We start from the raw sequence: 22,841 nt of genomic DNA, 5'->3' as shown, positions 1-22,841 counted from the left end.
AACCAGCCTTCAGCTGGGCTAAGTGCCTCAGACACACTGCACAGCACGGTCTGTTATCCAGAACACTACTCATTCTTACAAATGTAACCACTGAAACATCTGATTGTAATCTTTACCTCTCTTGCCATTAATTTAGGAAACATTCGTGATCACATCTTGTATCCATTTGAATATATGTGCAGCAGGTGTTTAACATTAAATCAACATCATTCAAAGATGTTCATGTTTAACTTGGACAAAGACAACAAACACCATTTACAAGAACAGAGAGACATATTTTATTCTCATTATTTGGCATTCAGAAGAATATTTGTTCCTGTTAAAATAGATCATCCTCCGTGAAATAAAAATTAATTCACCACCAAAATAAAAGATGAAACGCGGGCTGAACTGATGCAGCAGCTGACGGACTTTGTTCAGCTGTTCATCAGTTTGTCACGTGCTGTTTGCTGTAATATAGACAGTGTATCTTCATCACCTGTGGTGCTACAGGAACCATCAGCTCACTCACACTTATGGCTCTTACAATATCATGAAGCACTTCAAACAGCACAGCTATAGCAGCAGCAACATTTATGTAGATTACTCTCACAACAGCTTAGACAGACGGGGGGGTTAAAGGCCAACACTGACATTGTTGATGTTTTTATTTTAATGCCTCAGGAAGAATCCCTCAGTGTTTTTTTTAGTTGTATTTTTGTATTCTGGAGGTGAAACTTGAAATCAAAAACACACCATCACGAGTCAACTGGAAGGCATTTTAATCTTTTTTTTTTTAACGTATATTAGCAGCTCATTTAGGCAGGGAGAGGGAGGTTTAACAGGCTGACAACACTGAAGCTGTTGAGAAAAATCCATCCACAATGCACTGGAATGATCTCTGTTTTCAGACATCTGGTGTAAAAATATACGGAGATCAGAGAGGAACCCCATTTATAGGTCAAACTCAAACACCCTTCACCTACTTCAGCTTTTAAGCTCCAAAACAAAAAAAATTGTTTACTTTACGTTGACTATAAAAGTGCTTTGGACCCTAAGGGAGGGGGGGGTAAAGGGTCGAGCCGTGAGGTTCCTGTATGCACAGGCCTCAGTTTGTGGGTCTAGTCCCTGCTGGAGGGGTTATGTGGGGGAGGAGCTCCTTCCACTGGAGCCGAGCTGGGGACCGAGAGGAGCTGGCCGGCGTGGATGCGCTCATTGGCGCGCAGCTGACAGCCGTCCTGCAGCATGCGCAGAGCTATCCTGGCGATGTTGCGCGAATCGTCCAGCCCGGAGTGAGGACGGCCTTCATACTTCAGGCCCAGCTTCTCCAGCATGGTGCTCAGCTTCGTCTGAGTGCGAGGGACCTGGGGAAGGATACGCAGGTGGTTGGTGGGTTGCTGCTGCTTCTAATGGGGCTTCATCCATTAAACCAAAGATCCTTAAATAGTATGTCTTACTGTTTATTTATCTCCTTTTTTATTTACCTATTTCTTAATCCTGAAATGGCATCGAAGGTGAAACTTGTTTTTATCTGTACATATGACAATAGAACGATTTAACTGAATGTCTGCATTTTACATTTGCCATTAGCAGCTAGATGATAGACATTTTATCAGAAAACTGGTAATTACTGCTGAAAGCAACCACACAAACCTTCACGTTACCATCTAAAATAATTTCTACATATTTCGGGTTCAGAAGGACCGAATTGCCTCAGCCGGCAGAAGAGAACTGGCAGCAGGGGCAACCAGTGTGCTTGTATTTGCCCAACAGACCTGTTTTACCCAAAACAGCCATTATATCAGTGGGTAAGAGTAAAACTATTCTTAAAAAAAAAAAATCAAACCTTGTAGAAGTTTCCATATGATTTCCTGATGTTGATCCACTTCTTTGCAAACTGAGGATATCTGATCCGGCTAATTCGACACTGGATGTTGAGGAACTTGCTCATATCCCAGGCGCTGAAGATAAAGGAAAACAAAAGCAGCACAGCCATCAGTTAATATTTCACTAAGCTGATGAGAGGAGACACAAATTCTGCAGAAATTCTAAATTCAAGCAGCATACCCGTCAGTAAGAATGGCATATTTGTACTTTGTCCCGAGCTCCCGCTCCTGAAGCCACGCTACAACCCGCTTAAGCACCTCAGGGAATGGATCTGCCTCGTCGACCATCTTCTGCTCAAAAAACGACATTTCATTCATGTACGCAGCCACTCCTGACATTAAAGAAGACTCTTATGTAAGCAGGGCACCACCAACCTGTGTTATTCCTGTTAACTTCACACAGAAGTCTGAAAGCTGTGGGTTCAACTCTGGTCTTACATATTCCTGAAAGGAATCCACCTGCAAAATATACGGGGGGAGAAAAACACACTCATAAATGCAAAGCTCGCCCAGAAGAGTAAAAATGCAACACACCACAAACTCCACTCACAATCTCTAAGGTGTGCGTGTTGATAAGGACCATGGGGAACTCAATGATTTCATGATGGAAGTCTGCTGGGTTGTCCTCCTCACACGTTGCTTCAAAGTCCACCACACAGATGTAGTCGTAGTAGGTGTCTGTGGGCCCCCCCGCTGCGGCAGACTGCATCAGCTTCTGCTTCTTATAGTGGCTCTTCAACCTCTTCTTCATCACGTCCTTTACACCTCTTTACACAGAGAGAGAGAGAGAGAGAGAGAGAGAGAGAGAGAGAGAGAGAGAGAGAGAGAGAGAGAGAGAGAGAGAGAGAGAGAGAGAGAGAGAGAGAGGTTTAGGAGACACTTATTCTGTGATGTGAAGCTAAGCAGCTTTCAATACTGGCGGTAAAAAGGTTTGTGAGGGGAGCTTGTGTGCTCCTTCTAGTTTGGGCACTCTTACCTTGTGTCAAGCTGCAGCTCTGCCAACTTGATCCGAAGCTCGTCCTTTGACATGCGGTTGATGTGCCCATTAGCCAAAGCGATCTCTTTGTACACCGGATGACTGAAGTCACCGTTGGACTGAGACGGGGACACCTGGGAAGCGGATTCTCCTGCGGGACATATCCTGCTGCTTGGCTTTGCCTGGAGAGGAATCACATCGGTCATTATGTGTCAAAGAAACATAACAAACAGAGCATTAAGCACATTATAGATCAGGTTTGCCTGCAGTGTCTTCAGGGTAAAATCCAGCTGTTTCTAAATCCACAGAAAACCCTCCTCACTTTGGTTTAGAGATGGTTTAAAGCTTAAACCAACATTAAGTGTCTTAGTATGGTGTTGGGCCACTTTGAGCTTTCAGAACAGCTTCAGCAAGGATTAACTGTTTCTTCACTTTACTTTTCCTTTGTGACATTATGTTTCATAAGCTATGTTCTGTGGGGATAAATGCAGCCACTGTTAATTAATGAGAAGATACAATATTTAGTAGCTATGAACGACAAAAACAACCAATGTTCTGTTCTTAGATCTACTTCGATCCATGCATCTGTTTGTTTCTAATATTTTCAATGCAGATGTTTCTGGGCAATTTGCATGAATTGTTTTTAGCTCATTAACTGCTTGATTCCAAGACGAAATCGATCATCTATCAATCAGTGAACACTAAAGAACCAGAAAAAAGGAGAACACTTAGTTTGCTGTGCAGGTGGTTACAGAAAATGGACTAAGACACAACTAAAAATAGCAGTTTTTACAGCTGGTTCCCTCCACCACAGTTCTGTCCTGGCATCCTCAGTTTAGTATATTTAGTTTTTAAGTACTAAGATATCAAACACAGCTGTGACCAACCATTTCATCTTCTCTTGTACTGGACATCTTCACATTGACGTCCTTAGCTTGAATGTTCTCCTTGTGCTCATCCATTAAAAGTGGAAGTTAATCCGGAAAATACTCGGCAATTTACGTGAATGACCTAACGTGAGTGTATTTTGACTTAATTCGTGAAAATAACGACACTATTTAACTAACGCTGCTGCTTTGTTAGCTACACTTGCTAACATTAGCTAGCAGGACTGCCAGCATTCCTGTGTGACTTCTCCGCTCGTGTGTACTTTGAAGCCACCGGGTGAAAAGCTCAATAGTTGAGTTACTATTACGTATGTTAAAACCAATCGATACCAACACGTTCAATCGATATCATCACTGTTTCACCTCCAGTCGCGGCTACACGCAAGCAACATGAAACTTTCTATAAGGAAGAGACAGCGAAGTCCACTTCCGGTTTGCGCCAAAACAACCGGATGCTCACTGCCGCCATCTTGTGTCGCGGATGACACACACACAAAAAACATTTTATTTTTTTCATTAGTTTTCTTTAATGTATATTTGATATTAGACTTGGAATGTAGTTTTTGGTATGGGACATTTTCTAATGCAAAACTAGATTTTTAGACATATTTCCAAAACATGTTTATGTGCTTACAGTGCTACAATTAAGACACATGAACATTAGTAATATAGTGGCTGTATGTGTTGTTAAAAGGATGAATAATATCTAATCTTTAATACATATAGAATACGATCAATACAAAATATGATTTTTTTTTCCTTTATCAGCTTTGTTAAAAAGGTCTTGACATGTAAAATTGATACATATGGACATAAATGAAGTGTCATTTGGAGGCACTGCTCCTATCTGACAGCTAGGTAGCAGTGTCCTCTACGTTTTATTGTGCGCCATGCATGCACGCATAGATCATAATGTCTGTGCTTAAGGAAATGTATGGGCCTCAGTAAAGGTGTTTGAGCCTAACCCGGCCCTCAGCAGGGTGAGCTGGGCCTTACTGAGGAACATTTACCCCGGCAGAAACACAGCAGTGTGCAGGACAAAGAGCAGGAGGAAACAAAATGAGCAAAACACTGCAGGAATAAGGAATCTGAAGAAAATATAAGATTTATGATCCCCAAAAACAGCTGGCTACTTGTCCTATGTGCCATTGAAACGCTGAGGAAAAGCAGTGAAGTACTTGTATGTACGATGTAATAAAGAGTGGATTGACGTTCCACTTGATTTTCAGTACTTTTATCTTTTCTCCTGCAGTTAGAAACAGGCAGGTAAAGATCCTGGATTTTAAATGATTCCCAAATTCACATCAGTGACTGACCTTACCTTCTCATGAAGCTTATAAAAACATGCCAGCTTGCCAATAACGGCTTTACTCAATTGTGTTCGGACGGATCAGATACAGTCTGACCTGATTTTCTTCTTCAGTCTAGAAAGTTGACAATAGGAGCAATTAGAAATGAATTGTGCCCTTGAACAGCATCACTCAGTGACTCCTGATTTCCACACTAACCACATACACTGTGCCTGTTATCTCCCATCGTTACACACCGATGTGCTTTTCCATGACAGTGAACAACTCAAAATGTCCATATGTAGGACACATTGTTTAAATAAATACTTGGACTAACTGGGAAGTGCAGGATTGATGTTTTTCATAAAGCTGTAACACAACACGTGTCTCTACACCAGCGCCCCACACTGTACAGCTGGTGCTTGACAAAGTCATTGACGCCCACTTTATGTATGAATTCCTTATGATGCCAGCAGAGCGGTTTGATCCCTGTCCTTACATCACACAGCCCGTCGGATGGATAATGTATAATAGATGAGATGTTGGAAATAAAAAGGAACCATCTTAGAAAAACAAAGATTTATTTCCTCATTTGAAAAAGAAATAATGTTATGGAAACCCATAACGAGAAACTAATGCACATTGAAGAGACAGAAATGTGAAAATACACATTACAGACGTACAAATACAGCTTTGGAGAGGAGGTGTGTGTCTCTCCCGAAGGGGAGACAGAAATAGTGTTCGAGCCAAAACATCGACGAGTAATTGTGAGACAACAAAAAGAACAAAACAGTAATTTCAGTGTTATTCAGAAAGGCTAAGGCGCCTTTAAAATCTCCGTATTTGGCTTTTGAAGGGCCCAACCAGAAGTTACACAGTAGAAGAAATAAGCTGCATTGAAAAGGCATCAGTCCCATTTCACCCCCCTCATCATCACAGTGATACAGGGTTTGGGAGCATGGAGCTACATTGTTCAGCTTCCCCTGTCCTATCTGTAGTGCTGCATTCATGTCACATGGGAAAAACAGACGCTGTTGTATCGATGTTACCACACATGGACTTTTAATGGATTTTTAGGTTAGTGACATCTCAGTATTTTAGTGCAAGGACTGATTTATCTCAAGTAAAACTACCATTACAAGTCTTAAAATATGATGGCAGGACAGAACTTTCTGTGCTAGTTTCACACTCCAATGAGTCACTTCCCAGCTGTGCGAGAGAGTCAAGTGTGAAAAGGCTGAAAGGAATTATCAAGAGCAATTAAAATGTAGTTGCAGTCATCAACCGCAGTCATTCAGTTGCCTAAAACAAGTTTTAACAGGTGGGAATCCTTTCAAGTCAAGACTTTGAACTGTCAAGAACGTTGCTGCGGTTATTCCCACCGGGCATGTATGCAGCACTACATCCAAAGGCTTCACACACAAGTTCATTTGTTCTGTCCAGCTTGTAGAAAGGCAGTTCAATAAAATCAGGATCTTTGAGTCAAACGTGCAATTGGAGATTTTTTCCTCTGGTCGTCCAGGCCATCCTCACAGTTTACGCTCTAGCTGGTCGACGCTAAAGCTGCAGTCTTTGGAGCTGAGTAAAACGCGTCTCACTCACAGACCAAATGCTTTTCTCAAATAGCTTTGAGAAGCAACCCGAAAAACATAAAAACAGATTTGACATAACGAAAACCACGTAGCTATGAAATCAACAAGACAGGAGGCAGTTTATAAGCTTTGTTTTAAAGGAACAGTTTAACATTTTGGGAAATGTGCTTAAATTCTTTCTTACTGAGATGAGATGATCAATACCATTCTAATGTCTGCACGGTACATGAGTGGCCAGTTAGCTTAGCTTAGCACAAAGACTGGAAATGGAGGGAAACTGCTAGCCATTGGTAACCAGCACCTCTCACTCATTATTTAGTGCTTTTAGTGTAAAACTTAGAACCAAGAAATAGTCCTGCACACAACAGAGTGCAGATTAAACAATATATAACATCTTAATTAGTGACCTTTACCGGTGCTGGAAGATAGATCTCATGGAGCCAAGCTTGCCATTTCCGATTGTTTCCAGTCTTTATGCTAAGCTAAGCTAAGCTAAGCTAAGCTAGGCTAGGCTAATTGTCACCTGGCTCTAGCTTTATTTACATTTAGCGCACAGACAAGAGTGGCGTCGATCTTCCCGACCAGCTCTCACCAAGAAAGCAAATATTTCACCAGACATGAATCGGTTTCCTTCAGAATAGACACACACAAGCGGGCGTTCAGTAGGTGAATGTACACTCGGACAGACACAAACACGCCGAAAAATGTCCTTTAGCATGACACACTGAGAAGAGAAACGTCACATAAACACACAACAGTTGAGTACAGACACAAGGTTACAAATCAACCTTCAGGTGGGTGTGTCTTTATGTTGTCACAGCTGGCTGGTGTACAAGGAGGCGTACTGTGTGGGTTCGAGACTTGATCGGCTGGCTGCAAACCAGTGAGTGTTTGTTTAGGGGAGTGAGGTGGTGCCATAACAGATACACTTCCCTTTAAGGACAGGAAATAATCACTGTATTTCCATGCCTGAATAAAACCCCACTCCTCTATATTTAGTGTCTGTTGTTGGTGCAACCAGAATCTTCTGATGAGAGCCGTAGGAAATCCAAAAGCCAATAATATGGCTGGCATGTGATCAATTCCAGCGGATTCATCTCTTATTGGTCTGATACTTTGGACTGCAGTGATAGACTGACTGACCATGTTTCTATTTTTCAGCCGTGTAGATTGCACGTTGTAGAGTTTTGTCACAGTTAACTATTAACTGTGGGATTTACTGCGGAGGTGCATTCTGGGAAAAGGCGCTGAGGATTTGTGTGGACTCCATTTAGACATGCAAAGCACAGAGCCATAAATCAAGTCACTGTGGAGACTAAAAATCACTGAGGGGGACTAGGGCTGGTGTAAGGCTACATGTAAACTCCTCCCCAGTTTTTGTGTTTCCATAGCGACACAACTCATGGAGACCTGGACCAAAAAGTTCCTCTGGTCTCACTTGTGCTCGTGGGTCAGTGCGGGAGGACCAACCGTTCCAAAACACACTGTAAATGTTCCCAGTTCTTCCACAGCAGCGCTAACACGGACACGCCCACGCAGGTGAGCGCCAGGTGGAGGCGGCTGCGCAGCAGCGGGGCGGTGAACTTGGCCGCCGTGGAAACGCACACCAATATCACGGTGACGATCGCCAGCATGATGTTGATGCACTTCCCCAGCAGCACCTTGGCGTCAGTGTTCTCCACCTGAACCGTCTGTTGTTGCTGCTGCTGGAGCTCCAGCTTAGACACCCTAGTCTGGCACGACTCCAGGACCTCCTGCACACACGCACACACACACACAAATACACAAATACACAAATACACGATGTGGTTAAGAGCAGGGAAACACAATGAGAGAGAGCAATGAGTCATAAGGGAGGGGCAGTGAAACTGCATTAGATATGAATTGACACCAGCTGCATCAGAAATGAACAGGAGTTGTGTATCACATTAGATATTAAAGGGAGATGTTGGAGGCCCCTCGGTGGCTCCGGTGTGTGCCGTGTAACCACAACAAATCAGTCCTGACGTACTGCTGCATGTCCTCTCTCTCTCTCTTGCTCAGTCTGACCTGTCCTTATCTTAAAAAAGAGAAATGCCCCAAATTATATCGGAAAAAAAACCCAAACATGGGAACTTCGGACAGGATGGTTTCAGTTGGGCCAACAGTCCAAAAGTAAACTTGTCAGGTGCTCTAAATGCTGACAGCGGTCAGCACTACAATACCCATGAGCCTGGGCTGCTGTCGCCACTGTATGGAGAAGAAGCCAAAATTGACCCATAGTCTGAAAGTGAAGCTACATATTTTCTTATTTAATATTTTTTTTACAATAATGTACCAGTGGATTCATACTTAATCATATTATATACACACGTTATCAAAGAACCAGATATTAACTGACATAGATGTTCATCTTTTGTGCATATAATTCAGGTGGGAGAGTTTGAAGCATATCAAAGCCGTGGAAATGTTCCCACTGTAAGTCACCACCTACAGTCGATATGGAGAAAATGAGCTGTACTGTCTTTTAGATCCAGAACTAGGGGCCAATCTGTCCACATGACAACTTTATTCAGTTTACAATGAAATAAAACAGAAATTGCAATTGGTGATTTTTTGGTATTTGTTGCTTGATAAATTACGTAAACAAGATGATCAAAATTCAAAACAATAACTTCAGCTCTAGAGTGTCTGTGTAGTCTGATACTAAGACAGAGAAATTCCAGTGCTGTTCAAATATATGTTAGCTAAAGGCTAAATGTGAGTGTGTGGTGCATTATATAACTGCTGCTTATAGGCTCACTGTGCGTCTGTGCGTGCACATCCAGAACACACATTACCTGTATGTCCCTGGCCCTCTCGTAGGCCTGATAGGCCACCTTCTCCTCTATACTGGCCAGTTCCTGCTTCAGATTACTGGTCTCATGCTGGTGGAGCTCCGTCAGGTCATTTAACTGGTCCTCCAGCCGCTCATACCTGACAGATAAGAACACACACACATGCAGAGTAGGTGGAGGCAGAGAGCCAAGGAGAGAAACAATGCATAATTGAGTGTATGTGTGGGCGAGTGACAGTACAGCAGTTTAGCTACCACTGCAACGAAGCTGCTGAAAACATTTGCCCCTGGTTGACTTAGCAACTGTCTGGAGGTTTGTGTGTAAGCTCTGCCATCTATTTTTAGTTTACCAAAGCTTCTAATAATGACCCCTCTAAACTGTCAAAAGGTCTTTAAAGTTCAACAGCAGATGTGAAAACTAAATTTGCCCTGTTAAAAGTGTTGCTGCACTGACAAGATTAATGGGCAATAATGGGAGGTAACAACGTCAATATTTATTTAGGTTGTAACATATAGCTGAAGTGGATTAATGATTGACAGCCTTTTCTGGCTTGTGACCCCTTAAAATAAAGCAATATCTGCTTGTCATAGTCCAGTCAAGCATTAGTCAAGGAGTAAGGATTAGTCAAGGAGTAACTTTTCCTCCTGGGTTGGTCTCATGTGAAGGCACAAGAAGTATCCAGTAACCAAAATATATTCTGATTTTCTTTCTTATCTCTTAAATCCTCTTGGAACCCTCAGACTTCTCGTTAGGACTCATTGATCCAGATCATAGCAAAAATATTTGAAAAGAGGCCTTTGGCTGATAAAGAGTCAAAAATTACTGGTCAAATTTATTATCAATTTACTGGTGACAGGAAGCACAATTCAATTAAATGTGGTTATGGACTGTTCTATGTTTTGCCTATTTCTACTGTGTCTGTGTGTGTGGCCAAGGTGAGTGGTTAAATTCCTCCAGTATCTTTAAACCTGGGTCCTATTTTTACATATTTTCTAAAAATACGCAGTTGGTAAAACAGTAACTTTACCTTCTTAGCAGTCAGCTGAGGTGATCTAAAGGTTTTCAAACTAAAATATGTAAAAATCCTTTAGCCATCCTAAACATGTGTAACAATGCTGTATCCACCTGTATCTCTCCTCCTGCATCATCTGTGTGAAGTAGCTGTAATCTCGTTTGAACTGTGAGTTCAGAGTCTCCATGTCCTCTGCCAGCTGGGCCTGGGCCTCCCTGATCTCCCGCACCATGTCCAGCACCTCCCCCAGCCGCCCGTTGGAGTCCGACCTCCCTGGACCTCCAGACCCCGCCCCCGAGCCCCCAGCTGGGTTCCCGTTTGAGTCAGCGGATGCTGATGTCCCCGTGGAGCACTCATCATCACTCTGGTACTTGGACGTCTTGGCTACGGTGGTGGCGCTCCCGCTCAGTCCCCTAGCCCCGCCCTCCACTTGCAGCCCCGAGCCCGTCTCCATGGAGCTCTTGAGGTGGGCGATGTTGTCGGCGCTGCCGAACTTGTTCCTGATGAGGTTTGCAAACTCCCGTGACTTGTTAAAGAAGAACGGCGGTGAGAGCGACACCCCGGGCCCGATTGTCTTCACTTTATCCAGTGCCGGGTGCCGTCCGGTGGTGCTGACGTCCCGCAGGCTGCCCTCCTTGCTGTGAGTCCCAGACTCCTTGTTGCTGCCATCCTTGTGACTGTGTTTCCCGTTGCTCTCGCTGTCCTTCATGCGACGGTGGTACTGCTCCAGCTTCCTCTGCAGCCGGGCGATGCTGTGCGCAGACTTCTGGTTCTTCTTTTCAAAGACCTGACGGATTCGTCCAACCTGCTGCTTGTCGGCATTGTTCACCAGTTTCAAGTACTCAGCGACATTCTGGTCCCGAGCTGTCTGCTCCACCTTAATCTGCTCGGTTACCTGAAGGGAGAATGAAAAGAGAAAAACAGCTTTGCCATAAACAGGTGATGTTTGGCTGATACCTGATCTGCTTTAAGGTATGCTGTGGAGTTACTGACCTCTGGTTCAGCTACGGAGCTGTTTTTTTCTGTGAGTTAGTCTCTGGTTTGCTTTTCATGTGCAAACACATAAAGTCCCACATACACGCAAGCAGGTTCCAACAATTTCACACTATTCCACTGATGGTGGTTATGCACCAAGTAACAGCAAATCTCCAATAAATGCAGAGAAGAAAACGGCTGCAAGCTAGTAAACAAGGATGTTCCTGAATGCTGAATTTAAAATGCTCTGCTCTGAAAATGTTTTATGAGAAAGGAAATGCATTCAACATGTCTGGTTCACCTCAAGGATTCACACAAGTTTTACAACAGTGACAGTTTGTTTACAAGAAAACTCCATTGAGCACCTTTAATAAGGTCACATTTGGCACCAGTGCTGATCCGAGGATCCTCTCTTTGTGCAGTTCTGAAGCATCATTGTAAGGAGAAAGGGTCTATATAAACCAAAGTTTTTACTTTTTATTGGTTTGTTGATTGTGTATTACTTACTGGCAGCTATTAGGTTTCCTTCACAGCTCTAAAATGTTTTGAAAAATTAGAATAAACCACTAAATCATCTCAGCGTGATGACTAATATTCATAGAGTGGAAATAATTCCACTCTGAGAATTCACCTGTAATGAAAGCTGATACAACAAAGACTGTGATGAATCTGAATCAGGATGGAATGGAGAACAATGTTGTGTTAATTCAAGCGATTAATTTAATATCTTTTTTGATTGGTATCTGTAGTATCGCATTTGAAATCTAATTGGCTCATTATTGGAAAAAGAAATACTGCTTTAACTGCACCACCAAGTACCACCACACCGAGCTTAAAGGAGAGATTTAATTATGACGTTGTGTTATTTTTGTTCAGAGGGCCCTCGTGTCACCGCTCAGCAAGTCAAACACTAAACCTACGAAGGGACGACACAGGAGGTGACTAACCTTGAGGATCTTCTGCTGAAGGCTGTCAATACCAAGTGCTCCCTTGGTGAAATCCAGGCCGACTCCGTCATCTCCAACACTGTCCACCACGTCCAGGTTGGACTCTGAGCCGCCGCGACGAATGGGCACCGGGATGCTGAGGATGTTGACATCGCAACTGCTGCGCTCCGCCTATGGACACACACAGACATGGAATACTGAAATGGGGAGATATTAGGACTGAAAGAGAGCTTATAACTAGAGAATTGGGGATTTTTTTTTTCACATGTTCTGCTTCTAAAAGTGATTAAATCAATCGATTAGCTTAGCTGAACAAACATTCAGTGTCCAGGGTCTCATCTCAGGTTCAGCTGATATTACGATGACTTGAAAATCCAAAGCCAGATACTGTTATTGTAATTTCAGCAAACAGTTTTTCCTATGACAATAACTGTGGTTAATACTACTAAGGTGTAGAGTTATGTAAAGCCTCAATCATCAACATCCCAGATAAAAATAACAGCTCCTCAGAAGTACACTTACATGGTTTATCTGCGATACAGACTAAGGCGACACAAGCATATTTGTCCTGTATATTTTCAGACAAAATGCAGGTTGCTAAAAAGTCAAAAGATTCTTTGAGATTAAACTATGTGCGAACAAGAATAAGGGTCTTGCTAGAGCTGATGCTAATGCTAGAGCTAAATGATAATGTCAAGGCAATCCTTCTGGTAACTGTGGAGATATTTCAGTCTGGCCGTCAGACAGACAAATCGCTATCCATAAAAACTGAGATTAGTGTTTGACAAATGTAAAACATCTTCAACAACCTCAGAGAGAAAACTAAAGCTCCTGGAGAGCAATATGTGGTATACTGACGGTGCAAACTAAGGAGGCATCGAAAAACACATATATTGCTTTTGCACAGATGTCAGGGGCTGCAGTCTGTACGAGCTTTCAGGCTAAACTACGCACCAAAAACCTGCAGCACAATCTTGTACCACTGATGTAAAATATCAGGTGTGACCATGTAGAAAAGCTTCTCTCATTCCCAGAGTTCACTGTTTGCTCTCTGTTGCCTGCTGAATTGACACAGAAAATAAGAGCAGAGCTAAAGAAGAAAGACAAGGGGATCGAAGGAGTATTGAGTGCACAGTCTTGAGAGGATTCTTGTGTTTAGACCGGAGGGAAAGAGGGGAGAGGGAGGGGGGGTGGGTGGCGGCTGATGAGACCGTAATTCTGTCTTACGACTGCACAATGGTCAGACAGTGAAGCTCAAGGCTCCTAACAAGCAGCCGCCCCCCTTCCCACAGAGCCTCTTGTACTGAAAATCCACTCTCTGTATTGACAAAAGCAGATGATTACGTAAGGCAACCTAAAATATTAGTATGTGGTAACTCTTGTTGCCACGGTAGCAATGCGCACACAGACAGACTAAGCTCCTAAACACACACGCGAGCGAAGTGCTGACATACCCAGAAGGCGGGTTTTTGGCCTTTATTCTTTTTTGTCTTTTTGTTACGCGCAGACGAGCAGAAAACATGACAAATTAATTGTGTCCTGTGGCTTTTGGCTGGACGGCCTGTGATACATCCTGCAGAGTCAGCAATCCTCGTCATCCCTAGCAGCAACAGTGCTACAATAATCAAGCAGTTTGTAATTTTGCATCGTTTTTTTTGTTTTTTTAATGAACAGTCTCATTCATGTGAATCCATTGTTCTGAATTAAACCATACTTGTTGCTACTCCTGCGTACAGATGGCGAACACCCTCAGAACATCGCACCTTCGTCCGTCCAACCAGACGGCCAGAAACGCAGCCAGAACAAACCTGTGCTGTAAATAACGCTCATACCATAAACATCAAATGAAAACACAGAACGTTCGCTGTTTACAGCCTCACAAAAAGAAGATTCATTTGGTTTCCTCTCTTTTATAAAACTAAAAAAAAAATTTTTTTTTTGACTGCTGGTCAGACGTACAAAGCAGGTTTTACACTCTGGTAGCTCGTGGTGAGATTTCCACAATTTAAAGTCATAAGAATAAGGCCATTAACCCTTAAACGCACAGTCCCCAGGAGACAACACATCTTTCAGGTTTCATTTGTACACTCTGCATTGCTTTGTGCCTGGGTCGTGTTTACAACAGAGCTTTATTTTCCCCCAAACTATCCCAGAATGACCCAGTAATTTACTAGCTACCAAAGAAGTCTATAAACGTCCAGATGAATCGCTTCACATTTAATCTCTTATTCTTATTCAGTTAAGCTGTATTTTCTATACATGTCGTCTCTCTGCGTGATAATCGAAATGAAGTTCCAGACAGAAAAATCCTCAAAAAATGCCCCAAATTCTCATTTTTTTAATTTATTTTTGCATGCCTACAACAGAATTAGATCAGATGCAGCCTAAAAGCAGATCTCTGCCAATTTGACACATCAAAGTTGTGTTGGGGCTTGAAGCGGCTTTAGCACAACACACCCAAATCTCTGAATGAGCAGCTGGCGGTCTAATTGCATTGTGGGTAATGTAGGTGACAGGTTTTGACAAAGAAGAAGAATGTGTGGAATAAAAAAAGCTGATATCTCTGGTTGTGCTGCATCTATTTTGATCCTTCTTTTTTATGTTATAGGAGTGCAATGCTAAATTAGTGAGTGCTTTTTTTAAAAACACATCTTGTGTAATTTGTGTCTACTCCATTAACACTCCAAAGTTCATATAATCTTTGGCAATACATTTACAACATGTTAACAGTAATGTGACTTTTCATAGTAATTGTGTCAAAAAAATGCTAAAATGCTAGCGTCCTTTGGCTCGAGCAAAGGGTGGAAAAAGGTTAATCAGAAAAGTAATTAACTGATAATTTACTAATCAAAATGCAGTCATCTTCAGTCACAATCTGAGTTATTAGACAATCCTTGCATTCAACTGCTTTGGATGCAACGTTTGTGTGTTTGTAAATACATTTGTGACCAGATCACGCCTTTATTTAAAACATTTTTTTTTGCCTTACCCTCTTTTGCTCCCTCTGACACACACGCAGCCTGGTTCATAAATCAGCTGGATGCAGGATATTCAAACATGCGGCTGGTGGTTCCTCACACTCAGCAGTCCACACACGTATCGAACGTGAGGGTGAGAGGGGGAAATTATTAACACGTGAACACACAGAGGCACCATATGTCTCAGAGGACACACGTGTCTGTTTTACAGAGCAGATATACGGCCACTACTCGTCCTATGACCCCGGCCTGTGCTGAGGCCCCCATTTAGATTATTATACAGATGGGTGGACACGGCTAACACACACAAACAACACCGCAGGGCACGTGTGTCCAGTTGGAAACATGCAGGAGATACATATTCGGATATTCAAATGTTTGAAACTACCAGATTCACCTCCTCTAAAAAAATAAAAAATGTATGAATATACATGAACGCAGAAGGTGCTTCTTTTCAAAGTGAAACATTGGCCTGTTTTCCTTGGAGGGAATTAGTGGCACTAAAAACACTCTAAAATCTATTTTGTTCAAAGCAGCCTACAAGTGAAAAAGCTAAAAAGCTAAAATCCTGGTTTAGTTGATTCATTTTCAGAACATCTGCAGTCTTGCAGCTTAAATGTGAGAATGTGCAGCTTTACTGCGCTTTATTAAAAAGGGTTACAAGTAAACATCCTTTGGTCCCATAAAACAAGCAATCTATCTGTGAACGCTGTGTAACACTTTATAAAAGTGACTAATCACTTACGATCGAAAGATTCAAGAGCAACACCAATTGCTCCACGAGCCTGTACTAATGCTAACCTCAGCACAAATGTCAACCTCATGATGGCGCTATTGGAAAGATCAGGGGATCATTACAGTCAGCAGGATACAAAATTTGGGAACCATGAATGTCCATGACCGTGAATGATTTTTGTGTCAATCCATCTTGTAGATGTTGAGAAATTTCAGTCTGGAAAGTGATCGACTGTCTCCTCGACTCCTAAAATAATCTATAGATTGACTGATAATGAAAATAATGCTCACCTGAAGGCCAAAACTATACAAAAAAACAGCATGTAAAGTATACAAGATGATAGAGATACGGTATGTGTGTGCGTTGTTGTGTGATTTGCATTGCATTAGCTTTCTATTTTCAAGGTGTAAGATTAGAGACTGTAGCAGGAGCTTGTGGTGTGTACTGTATGTGAAAAAGAGGGAGTGAGTGGGCCAGCAAGTGCTACTCCAGCTCCCACTAAGCCAGCTCATCTGAGCGACTCATTGATGGAGCTGGGAGTAGGGACCTTGCCGTGGGGAGATGACAACCTGGCACAAACACACAGGGAACTGCCCAGGGAAACATTTCTTTGGTTGCTCCCAGCGCAGAGTCAGAAGTTATTTTTTCCTGCCTCCAATCCGTCCATCTATTTTCCACTGACCTGAGCCAGAGGTGGAGACGAGCCAGAAACAAGGAGACCCTAAACACGCCACACCTCATGAGCGACGCAATAACTCCCATCAGTGTAATTTTGCCAATACGTAGACGTGACAATCAACATTTTGTCAAAAAGCAATCAGCAGCTGTCGGCCAGTGACGGATGAGCAAATCAATTCACAGCACTACTCCACCAAGTCAAGGCTGTTTACAGGAAATGTGAAATCCCTGGAATGGCTTCTAAACGGGACTATTTTCTGATATTTCGGACAAAAGGATTAATCAAGAACAGAATCAGCAGATTCATTGTTGAAATGAAATTAATCTGCAAGTAACTCATAATGAAAATAATCATTAGTTGTGTCATGCAGAGAAAAATACAGTATGTGAGAGTATGTAACTCTATTATTTAGTCTCCTCTGTGGCAAAGAAAGAGACAACGTGAATGTAACAGAGATTTTACCGCATCTATAAATCAGCTCTAACCCAGCATGGAGCCACACATCAGATTAGCCCTGGCTCAATTAGACTGGTGTGACTTTCAGTGTCGGGGAGGAAATAATGGGATTGGGAGAAGATCAAGAGATTTAGTGGAGGCGATGTTTAAAACCGCCATATGAAGACGACATGTAAATGCCTCGTACATGGATGGAGGTTCAGGGTCTGTATTGCCAAAATAATATACTGATTACAGAGTAAATATGCATATCTGGACCCCACAAAGACAGTTTCAGCTGCGAAATAACCATGGCAACAATCCCCATGCATTATGCTACATTGAAATTGCAGTGAAATTAACACAACATGCCTTATTCTACACAAAATAAGAGTCTGCAGCTAGCAGCTCTGTGGTGCTGAACTCTGCAGCAGCATGCTAGCATCAGCAGGACTCATCCTCTGGGGACCATGAATGATTGCACCAAATTTCATGGTGAGCCATCTCATAGTGTTTTCAGATACTTCAGCTTGGACCACGGTTGTTGACAGTGTGGACATACAGGCCAGCATCCCTACAGCAACATTGCTTGCTCACCATATTCACCTCTACCCTACCCTGATCTCTCTCTACCCTAAGAACACAGACTGTAGAGCAGCTCTCTGGACTAATATGGAGATGTACCCAACACAATGGAGATGTGAGAGTTTTGTAAGACTAAATCCAGCGAACCTGGCTCGGTTTGCCAGGGCCACTCTATTCCAACAGACGTGAGAGTAACACAGATGAGGATCCCTGGTAATTTATGGCTGTACTTCCTGGGGGCTCCAGAGAAAGCTCTTCTACCGAGCCTAATGCATCATGCTGTAAGGTACAGGGTAAGCAAACCCCTGCACCTGCTACTGAATTCAAATCCATTAGACTGGTGAGACTCTTTCTGGAACAAATCAAGCGAAAACGGGTAAAAAATATTGTTTATGCTGTATGAATAATTAATGCAACCGTCCCACACTGGCTTTCTAAAAGCGCTGTTTATCATTAAGATCTCTGCGAGCACTCTGTGGGCTACTGCACACTGCGTTGTATAATTTTCACATTATCTAAATGGGGCTCCCGCTCTATCAGTTCTGTTCTCTTAACTTTTAAATCACCACTGCAGCGATTTGAGGACTCATAACTTCTCGTATCTCCGAACATAACATCTCTTTTCCCCTCAGTTTACTTCAGTGAAACTGGTTTTGCATTAAGCAGAGGTACAGCGCTCACTTTATTCAGGTCTAAATTAAACAGAAACCACCTGAGTGTTCTTATACCTCATAATTTTTTTAATAATAATAATGTAAAATGATCACAAGAATGACAATGAATATTTGATTTTCTACTGTCCAACAGTTGGGTCGTTTGGAAGTCATCTGTGCTGAGAAAGACAGAAAAAACAACTGGCTGGATTTTTATGACAGTGTGTTCATTGAACCGTTCCCATTTTTAAAGGGTATTCCAGTCACATACAGAGATAGGAAAGAGTTTTCAGTTCACCTAAGATAAAAAAAAAGAAGGACAGTTTAAGGTGAAATGAGATATTCGGTTCATATGAGTTGGTCTGGCGGGGATCAGCAGTGACTCTGTGACCAGAGAGAGGAGCCCCCTGTGGGGAAGAGGAGCTGGCAGACAGGCACACCTCCCCATGGGGCTCCAGAGACACAACAGAGAATCACCCAGAGAATAAATGGAAAGCACAACAGTCACAGAGCAGATGGAAAACGGGAAGAGGGCTGGAGTACAAACACGGACTCTGCGCTCCAAATCACATACTTTTTCTTTTAATTTTGCGCGGACTGCAGCTGCCCTAACAAAGAACATGAGCTTCTTTCCATGTAGTACGCATACAACTGGGACATACTAGTTCATCATGACACTGCACCTAGAACTTCAGACACAAAACGCCATTCGACATTTTTTCATTAACGTTCAAATTTCGCAGTGTGAGTTGTCCAGGTGATTTCTTTATTGTCTGTTGTATTGATTGAGTGTTTCCTGTAACGATTTACTTAGATTAGAAAGGCTGCTTTGGTCATTGGAAACATTTCCCTGCACACAGTAATGTCACTGCTGCAAATATTGTGGGGCATTTAAGCAGGAAAAAGAATTTAATCAAACCTTTTTCCTGATTTTGTTCTTGCTATTTGCCAAATTTCACTTTTGACAGATTTTTATCATTTGCTTTGTTCACCTTGGTTCTACCTTGAGTAACGCATACTTACACACTGCAGCCAAACCCAAGGTGGGGCTGAGGGGAAGTAAACAGTGTGTGCCTGATTACTGTGTCGCTGCATTCACTGAACGCCAACTTCAAGTCTGAACAGGCTGCTCTCGGCACAGACCCACACATACACCGAACACGTGGAAGGCTGAACGAGACACATCCACATTATCTGGAGGCTGAGTAAGAAACACGTCACCGTCCTCATGGTGATGTCAGACCTCACTGCGGTCTGCACCAGCTTGCCACAATGATTGATTGGACAATAATCATTTAAAAACCACTTTGGCACAGGGTTCAATTTCCTCTTTAATCACTGAAATTATAAATCCAGTCGCCACAGCAATTCTTTCACGTCACTGCCACTTTCACCATCACGTTTAATCCTGCTTCTGAAGCCACTTTACTTCGCTCAATAGCTCTTGTGTCAAATTACCACGTAAAATGGTGATGAAAACAAAAAGGATTCAGAGGGATGTATCAGAAAAGCATTTATACTTTCAACTGTGTGTGCTGTCTGATGGGCAGGACCTTTGATTAGCACACTGGCAGAGGTCGTATGCAATTAAACAGTGTGTTGAAATCCGAAAGAGACGTAAAAAAATTATTCTGCTACTGAAAGAGCATCTAATTAGACAGAAGTTTGACACTAACATTCTGTGGCCTCGTGTTATGTAACATTTCATTTGATGGCTATTTAATTGATCTAAAGTTCATAACTTGCAGCTTCTCCCTCGTCCCTCAATAGGAATCAGACAGCTAAATCCAGAGGTGTGTCACTGCAGTGTAATCTGTAGAAAAACCTGATAATAAAGGGTGCGACTCTTGACAGGCCACACTGTTGAGGATTAATGTTTAACTTGGTACAGGCTTTTTACCAAACTGCAAAACAAAAAAGTTATGGTTAAAGGTTAATACTGGGAGAGAACATCAAAAGTTGTTAAACCGCATAACTTTTCAGATGCAGCTGTGTGCAGTATGTGTGCTATGAGATAAGATGTGAAAAGAAACTGGGTTTCTAGTGAGGCTCTGTAGTTTCTCAGACACACAGTAGGAAAATGTCACAGTGCTGCAGTGACATGGCCGAGGGAAACCTCTCCAGAGACTCATTACCAAACCACAGATGGATGGATGGAGGGAGGAGGGCATGCACTCATCCTCCCCTCATTTACTCTCCTTTATACTCACTGCAAATTTAAACTCTGATCAGTTAAGATGTTCCCACAGGAAAGACAGCTGTGGGTTACTGGTGTAGCTTTGCACAGCAGAGCAAGCTATAAAGTAATGCATTTTTCTAAAATGAATTCAGTCAGACAAGGAGTTGTGTGAGCTAAAATGGGCTCGAGTTTCAGCTGCATGCAGAGAAAACAGTCTCTTTCAAGGATTAAATGACAAGAATGTAAACATCTACAGAACTGTCACTCAAACTAAAGAATAAATGAGACTAAGGACCAAGAGTCTACAGCACGCTTATAAACACATGATGGCGCTGTTTCCCGTAGCGGCTGGCCTTAGGTTGAGGTTAGGCTATGGATAGGTTCAAGTTAGGTGATGGCTCTGGCAGAGATCTGCACTCTACTGAGTGCACTTTTCTAGTTTCATTTCAAATAGAGTTGGATAATTTCACAGAATTTAAGGTATTTAAAATCTTGCTTGGGTACAAGCCTTAATAAACTTTTTGTAGAGTTCTTTCAGAGTATATTTTCAGCAGAACAAAGGAGAAAGAAAAAAGCAACACTCTTCTGTTAGGTACACTGTGAGGTGATTTAGACCACGACTCTATTCCTCTGTTGACTACACCAGAGAGAAACTAGGCAATGCAGTGAATCAATAAATCACAATCCAGTGAGAAGGAGAGTGACTATTGAGTTAAAAAAATCAATGAGCTGTTGGCAATCCATTTACCAACCAGGAAGCTCATCATCAGCTAATGACTTGTTAATAAAGCACCAACATATAAAGAAACAACACACACATACACACACATGTACTACACAAGCTTAATATCGTATAATGTGTGTGAACAGCTCTACACTATCTGGACTGCGGGTATGTTAGTAAATGACCTGCTTTACACACCCATATGCAGTTTAGGGCTCAATAAAAAAATAAAAAAAAAAGTTGTAATCCCTCCTCTTCTCTCTCCTCTACTCTTGTAATCTGAGATTTTAATCCCCGCTTTTCAGGGCAAAGATTACCCAGCAGCCCTTGCCCCCATTCAAGCAGGGGCCTTAAATGCTCGGGAGGAAAGAAAGCGGGGTGAGAATGCAGATGTGTGAGGTTGTAATCTTGAGAAAAGCACAGGAATGGTAAAAGAGAGCTGAAGGGCGAGGAGGAGGAAGTGATGGAGATACGGAGTGACAGAGAGGAAGAGAGTGAGGAAGAGGCAGAAGTCTGCCCAGCCGAGGCTGCTGTTTGAACTCCACAGGTGAACCATCAGATGCGGATTAGAGATTTAAAAGGGAGACTACTCAAACAGGTTCAGGTCAGAGTTTAGATTGTGGCCTTTAAGAGCACATTTGCCCATTTCTTCTCAGAGCTCAATGCATTGCAATTTAAGAAAGCATTTAGATGGACAAAACATACATTGCACATACATTTAGAGAAAATACCCACCACCATCTAACATCACAATATACTGACCTCATACAAATTAGAACATCCTGTACATGATGTCCCAGGATATATCCAACAGTGGAGTTTAAATGAACACATATAGACATTGTTATATAACCATACTAGCGCTGCGACTACTATTTTCATTATAATTTAATCTGGCAACTTTTTTTTGTGTGTAAAATTTCAGAAAATAGTAAAAAAAAAAAAAGTCCATCACAGTTTCCCAAAAGCTAAGATGACATCTTTAATTTGCTTGTTTTGTCCAATGAACACTTTTACAGGCAAAGATATTCTGTTTAATCTCACATAAAATGAACAAAAGCATTTTAGAAGCGGAAACAAGATAACAAGGAAACAGATAAACAATAAATAGTTGCCAATTAATTTTATGTCATTCAAATGATCGATTAATATCAAATACTTGACTAATGGTAGCAGCTCTAAAAGAAACATATCCCCAACAAAACGAAATCTGCATTTTAATCTTTTCACAAGATAATATATGCCTGATTCAGTTCATTAATAAATAAACATTTAGTATAATCCACACACAATTGGAGGCTTTTATCTGTCACAAGTTATTTTTTATCTGTCGATTCCAGGTTTTATGAATAAATTCCGAAAAGTTCTAGTCAAATCCGGATCTGGATGTTGAATTCATAATCAGTGGATGAGCAGCAGTCTACAGAGGAAAAACATCTCCAGAATGATATATTTCTGTTGGCCATGACTTGCCACGTCTAGATATCCTCACACCAGGATGACTGGGATTCTT

At 42.1% G+C, this 22,841-nt stretch overlaps 2 protein-coding genes across 3 annotated transcripts in view; both read right to left on the bottom strand.

The window, feature by feature from the left end:
• Positions 1-254: 254 nt before the first annotated feature.
• On the bottom strand, positions 255-4,144 carry eri1 (exoribonuclease 1). The gene is made up of 7 exons (XM_070853711.1): positions 3,729-4,144; positions 2,842-3,023; positions 2,416-2,632; positions 2,241-2,324; positions 2,047-2,156; positions 1,826-1,940; positions 255-1,343 (listed from the first exon to the last, which is right to left on the bottom strand). The coding sequence occupies exons 1-7, from the start codon at positions 3,801-3,803 to the stop codon at positions 1,101-1,103; spliced, it is 1,026 nt and encodes a 341-aa protein (XP_070709812.1). The 5' UTR covers positions 3,804-4,144; the 3' UTR covers positions 255-1,100.
• A 3,156-nt stretch (positions 4,145-7,300) lies between these two features.
• Positions 7,301-22,841, bottom strand: part of tmcc3 (transmembrane and coiled-coil domain family 3) — a 37,738-nt gene continuing 22,197 nt past the window's right edge. For both annotated transcript variants that reach the window (XM_070853732.1, XM_070853733.1), the window contains exons 2-5: positions 12,360-12,530; positions 10,551-11,332; positions 9,429-9,564; positions 7,301-8,363 (exon numbers count right to left, since the gene is read on the bottom strand). In XM_070853732.1, the coding sequence (XP_070709833.1) occupies positions 8,061-8,363; positions 9,429-9,564; positions 10,551-11,332; positions 12,360-12,530 (1,392 nt within the window). In that variant the 3' untranslated portion in view covers positions 7,301-8,060. The remainder of the gene's footprint in view (positions 8,364-9,428; positions 9,565-10,550; positions 11,333-12,359; positions 12,531-22,841) is intronic.

The sequence above is a fragment of the Pempheris klunzingeri genome, chromosome 22 (assembly GCF_042242105.1).
Source record: "Pempheris klunzingeri isolate RE-2024b chromosome 22, fPemKlu1.hap1, whole genome shotgun sequence".
NCBI lineage: Eukaryota > Metazoa > Chordata > Actinopteri > Acropomatiformes > Pempheridae > Pempheris > Pempheris klunzingeri.
Note: the sequence above shows the minus strand (reverse complement) of the source record. Positions and strands in the feature narration are given on the sequence as shown.